The sequence below is a fragment of the Aptenodytes forsteri genome, unplaced genomic scaffold, assembly GCF_000699145.1.
Source record: "Aptenodytes forsteri isolate BGI_AS27 unplaced genomic scaffold, ASM69914v1 Scaffold56, whole genome shotgun sequence".
Lineage (NCBI taxonomy): Eukaryota > Metazoa > Chordata > Aves > Sphenisciformes > Spheniscidae > Aptenodytes > Aptenodytes forsteri.
The window spans coordinates 3,519,324-3,525,267 of record NW_008796213.1 but is presented as its reverse complement, the minus strand read 5'-3'; the positions used below and the strand labels follow the sequence as shown (position 1 = coordinate 3,525,267).

General features: G+C 47.2%; 1 protein-coding gene across 1 annotated transcript in view; it reads left to right on the top strand.

Moving 5' to 3' along the window:
* Window positions 1-5,944, top strand: part of WEE2 (WEE1 homolog 2) — a 23,671-nt gene that overhangs the window by 12,057 nt on the left and 5,670 nt on the right. The window contains 5 exon segments of the mRNA XM_009288347.1: window positions 810-956; window positions 1,776-1,877; window positions 2,212-2,297; window positions 3,205-3,375; window positions 3,464-3,652. Coding sequence (XP_009286622.1) covers window positions 810-956; window positions 1,776-1,877; window positions 2,212-2,297; window positions 3,205-3,375; window positions 3,464-3,652 — 695 coding nt within the window.

Here is a 5,944-nt window from a genome sequence, read left to right as displayed (position 1 = left end):
AGTTGCCAGCTGGGGTTAAACCACGACAGACACTCTTACTTGGATTTGCCCTTGGCCGTACCACTGTTTGGGAGACATTGGAAAAGACACCTCTGGCTACCAGAGGAGCTGAAGGCAAATATGTAGCACTCATCTTTTAACTGCTCCTGCAGTCTTAGCACTCAGTGATGAATGGTGATAGCTGTTTGGAGTAATGACTTCAAATCTGGTGGAGGTAACCATGAAATGTGGTGATCATTGCTGCAGCATCGATGCATTTCTTGCATTTTAGTGGATGAACATCTGAGACTAAAGGAGAAGTGGTGAAAAGCAGGCTGATGGGGAGAGAGAGGCCATAGTATTTACTAGTCCTGAAATAGCCAGTGCCTTAATGGAGACCCACAAAACTCTGTTTCTGTGTCAAATGTTACATTCTTCAATCAAAAATCTACTAGTTGGGCGCTTAATTTCCTTGGTCCACCGTTTATAACTTGCTTTCTGCCTGTAAGCATGGCAAAAGTAATTAACTTTTTCTACTGTTCACTTGCAGCAGGCAGCATCACTACCAGGTCAGCCCTTCTGGTGCCGTAGGTAGAACTGCAGTCGCTCGGTCCTTGGCAAGCAGGAGGCAGGGCGCTCTGAGGCAATGCAAATGCTGAAGCCAAATGGTGATGTCCAAGTTTGATCACTAGAGCATATATAGCTGGTCTGGTCGGGGTTTGTCAATAGCAAGCCTGCAAGTGCTCTGGGCAATGGTTTCTACTAAGCTATTTCAGCCATGCTGCTCTGTAAAATCTTTGTCAGGTCTCAGACTGGCTGTTTTCACCTAGGTGGGAGTCTCCAAGATGTGCTGCTGGAAAATGCAAAGCTTGGCCAGTATTTCCCAGAAGCAGAGCTGAAAGAAATATTGTTACAAGTCTCCATGGGGCTAAAATACATCCACAACTCTGGCCTTGTGCACCTGGATATCAAACCTAGTAAGTATAGTGCTCTTCTCCTTTGTGGGTCTTCCAAGTGACCCTCCAGGGGTAGGACCTGTAATAGGTCCTTCTGACTGGACCTATTACAGTGCTTCAAAGGAAAGAGAATCTTGCCCTAAAAGGTGAATGTCTTGTGGGTTTTTTTGTCTTGCCATGGTTACCACCTTGCAATGGTAACCTCTTGCCATTACTGCTGCTCTAAAACTGAGCCTTCTCTGATAGTTAGCAGCATTTTACTTCTGTCTCATGATCTTCATAATCCTGGCTCATGGGAATCACTTTCATACTGCTGGAGCAAGTAGGGCTGCTAATGAAGATGGGGGACTTCCTTATTTGCTGCTGTCTTGTTGCACAACACTTGACCTTTCCATGTGAGACCTGGAGTGAGAAGTGAATATTTATTGTACCTACCCTGAGGGATTAAGTTCCCACAAAAAATAGTAACAAGCTTTCCTCTCTGCAGCTGAGGTTGGGCACCCCCAGGGCAATGCTCCCCCTGCCCCAGTCACCTAGTTACCTCCTCATAGTGGAGCTCCTCTTTCCAGCTGAAATCATGCTTCTAGCTTGGGGAGTAGAGGGAGGGGCAGAGAAGCTGATTACGCTGGGATATTGTATGCACAAGATACAACTGTCTTCTGTCAGCTGTATTGCTGAACATGTAAGCTGGGCAGAAAGACTAACGGGTGGGAAGCATGTGCAGAATTTCTCTGGCTGCAAAGCTTAGCTAGCTTGACAGGTAGGATTTCGACAAAGTTGTCGGGCTCCTGCAGTCTGGCTACTGATTTCACACTATTGCTAAACTTCGCTGTCTTGCAGGTAATATCTTCATCTGTCACAAGCTGGCAGCTGTGGGCCCTGCTGGGCAGGAAGAGAGTGACAGTGAAGATGAATTCTCTTCTGGTGTGGTGTATAAGATCGGTAGGTTTTAGCCCACTTTACAACTAGCTTAAGATTAGGGCTGCTCATTACTGCTTGATACTGCTCTGTCCTGCTGGCTGAAGAGACCTGCATGCAAAACTGATGGCATAGTCCTGAATGCCTCTGCTGCTTACCAGAAGTAATTCCTCTAAGAAGACAAGTCCTAGAAAACTCACGTGCTTGTTTCCAAGCCCAGATTCCCGAGTAGGAGCAAGCTTGCTCTCTTACTTGGTATTTCCTCATTGCTCTGTTGGTGCCTATGAAATGCAGGCTTTTATTGAGGAGGGGAAATCTACATCACTTTGCTCCATTAGTTGCTCATTCTTTGTCTCAGGTGACCTTGGCCATGTGACATCAGTAACAAACCCCCAGGTGGAGGAAGGAGACAGACGGTTTTTGGCCAATGAGATTTTGCAAGAGGTACAGCTGCTAGTGGGATGGTGGGGAGAACAGGGTGGTGAGCAAGTGGGGAAGAGATCCGCTGTCGTGAAATCACTGAATCATGGCATATTCCTTGCCTTATCTCCTCTTTCTTGTGTCTGGTCTGGATGTGAAATCGGCAAAATTAACACTTAATTAAGAATTAAGGTCTTGTCATATAAATATTTAATGCACTACATAGGTAACTTTATCATTAGATTATTGCAACTATTCTGCCTGCAAGGGATGAATGGGACAAAACCTTTATCAGTTTGGAGACATTTCGTGTTGCACACCCAGCTGAGATTAAACTGCTGGATGTGACTACTGAGGAATATATGCATCCAGACAAATGCCTTGTACAAGAAACACTGATCAGGTAGTGTGGAGGGGTGGGAGGCGCAGCACACCTCTTAAACTGGCTGCAGTTTTGCCACTCTAGCCAGTAAGCAAAAAGGGAATCGGTATGTAACAGCCAGCTTGGATGTGTTCATCAACTTGGGTATTTAAGTGACAGTGTATTTTTTGTGCTGCAAGTGGATTTAGGAACTGTTAGGTCAATATATCACATGCAATCTTTAGTTTTAGTTGGGCATGGCTAGCTTATTGCCTTGTGGTGAAGGCTGGAGGCACATGTTTGTTAGGCTGTCCTCTGGATTTGCTGCGGTGATCCTAATGTGGGCTGCAAGCTCCTCATGACTGGGTGAAAGCTAACGTGCTATTAGTTACCAATACCACTTGCTATCAATGTTTTTATCCTAAAGAGGAGAAAACAGCTAACTGGGATGGTGAAGGCAGTGTCATATATATGCTTGTTTGGTTGTTTCTTTTTGAGCTGGTATCCCAACCCACCTCTGTTCAGTATGGCAAGACATTCCCTTTCTATAACTGTTTCTTCTCTCCGCAGCAATACTGCTATTTGCCAAAGGCAGACATATTTGCCCTGGCACTCACAGTAGCTTTAGCGGCTGGCACGGCACCGCTGCCTCACAACGGGGCCATGTGGCACCACATCCGCAAAGGCAATATCCCGCCAATCCCCCAGAAGCTTCCTCATCGCTTTCTTGAACTCCTCAAGGTGAGGAAGTAGTCTTGACAGAATGGAGGTTTTTCCAGTTGGCATGTGACAGAGGGAGTGTTAAACCCTGAACTCCTTTGCCTTCTAGCTCATGATCCATCCTGACCCAGTGGAAAGACCTTCTGCCACAGCTCTTACTAAACATCCAGTTCTCCGTCCTTCACGTGGAAAAGCTGTGCAGCTCCAGAAGCAGCTAAATGTGGAGAAGTGCAAGACTGCCATGCTGGAAAGGTAGGGCTGGCTTGGGCATGAAGGGGAGAAGACATGGGCACAACAAGTGCTGGTCACCAGGCTTGAATGTAGGGTGGTAGTGTTGGGAGACCCAGCGTGCAGAAATACCCAGTCAGCTCCTGTGCCTGGAGCTGGGAGGGTGATGGGGCTGTAGCAGGGACCCATAGTACTCAAGCAACTGTGGTAAGCAGCTGCAGTTCACTTCTGGCTTTGAGGAGTTGGCAAAGTTAGAGCAGTGAACTTGCACGCTTGCTGCAACCACCAGTGATGGAAAATGCTGATACAATATGCAGCCAGTGGGCAGATGAGGAATTGATACTGCACCGAGATAGTGGTCTAGCAGAGAAGGAAGAGAAATATCAGGTGGTGGCAGACATCCTTTTTCCCCTTGCTCCCTCTCACTGCTGTTGGCAGTAATGTTTTGAGGTGCTGGGATCTAGGAACTGCCCCACCACCCCTCTTAGTGCAATAGTCAGCTGGGGAATAGGTTTTCCGTGTAGATAGGAGAGCACATGCTCTGGGAGAGCAGCAAGCATCAGGGAAATAAGGCAATGGAAAAGAAGCATGTGCCTTTATTAGGTATTTGTGCTGCACGAGATGGCAATGATCTAAGTTCCACCATTCACAAATATCTGAAACAATGGGAGAAAAACTGAGCTAGGGGCTCTTCATCCTGGTGCCAGTCTAGGTGTGTGGTGCTGATGTGATGCATAGCTTTCTTTTGGTAAACCTTCAAAGCTGATCTGTTCTGAAGCAGAAACTCTAACGAAACCCACAGTAATCTTCCTGTCACCCTCTGGTGTCAAAAGTCACCACTCTCCAGCAATGCTGGAGTACTGCAGTAACCCTCTTGTGCAAGACTGTTCATAGCTTTCTTCTGTAGCTGATGGGGATTCATACATGACACGGTTTTCTTCCTCTCCTCTTCCTTCCATCTCCCCCCTGCAGGGAACTTAAAGCAGCCCGCCTTGCCCAGACCCTCATGAAGGACCAGCCCTTAGGAAGTGCCAAGTTGCAAGAGTCTGAAACCTCTTCTAAGCAGAACAGCAAGCGCCTGGTGGGAGGGAAGAGCTGTCGCTCATTTAGCTTTACTTTGGGTTACTGAACTTCTGTGTTGTCCAAAAAGCCCTGGCTGCTGAACGGCCCTGTGAAAGCAGAGGGTCTGCACAAACCAATGCCCCATATTAGCTCTCCCTGTCGTGGTTTTTGGTTCCCTCATTAGTTACGATGAGATGTTGGCTGAGGGAAGAATGGCTAGCTTACAAGTGTCAGATCATGGGATTTAAGATTATTGTCCTCAGTCTTTTACATGTTTAATTTCTTGTGTAACTGGTCTTGTTCTAGACTAAGAATAGCTTTGCCATACAAGGGAAAGGATGGCATTTCCTCTACTCGCCTCCCTCTCTGTTTAGTTGGGCCCTATTATTGATGATGTTTGTGTGGTCTTAACACTCTGGCCACCTGCGTATCTTTAAAGGGGAGACAGTGGCTGTACATGGAGACAGCATCTACAGCTTGGTTCCTCCTAGAAGTGAGGAGGTGGAGACTATGATAGAGAGTTTTAACTACGCATCAGGAGGCAGGCTGGTTACATAGCAGTCCTGGTGGACTTGGGATGCAGTTCGAGTGGCATTTCACTGAGGGGGACAAAGAGTAAAAGGAAACACTTTGAGTTAAGGGGGGCTTACTTGTGGAATTTGAAAGAAAACTTCCCCTCCCTTAACTTTCAGCAACAGGCACAATATCGCGTAGCTGATGTGGTTAAGATTCTGCAGACTAGTCCCTGATGCCCGACTTGTTTTATGCCAGTCGGCGAGGACTCCTTGCTTAAAGCGGGGGAAGGGGAAACGATTGTTGCGTGCTGGTGGGTGAGTCTGTGTACCCATTTCCCTTCCAGTATATTACACGTGGTGCAACTACCTGCCCGAGAGCTGCGGCCTTGGGAAGTCAGAAGCGGCTTTTTGGGCCTTGTCAGTTTGGTTTGGAGTTGCCTCTGTAAAGTGGGTGTATATTTATTAAATCTCCGCCCCCCCCCGCGCCCCGCTTAAGGCACTTTCTGGATCCTTGTCGGCTGTATGTCTAGCCGTGGTAGTTGGACGTGACCGGTGTACTCTTACGAGGGAGAGTGTAAAGTTGGTAACTTGGCTATTTGCAGGTTTTACTGGTTTGTTTTCAAGTGTTGGACAGTGCTGGCTTTTAAACTGTTAGATCCTACCCTTTGAGAAGCGAAACGTGCAAATAAAGATTTTAATCCTTTTACCTACGACGTAGTGACTTTTTCTTTTCTCCTTCGGGCCTTCTTCCCCGCCACCCGGGAGATCTCGGTCACGCGGGCGAA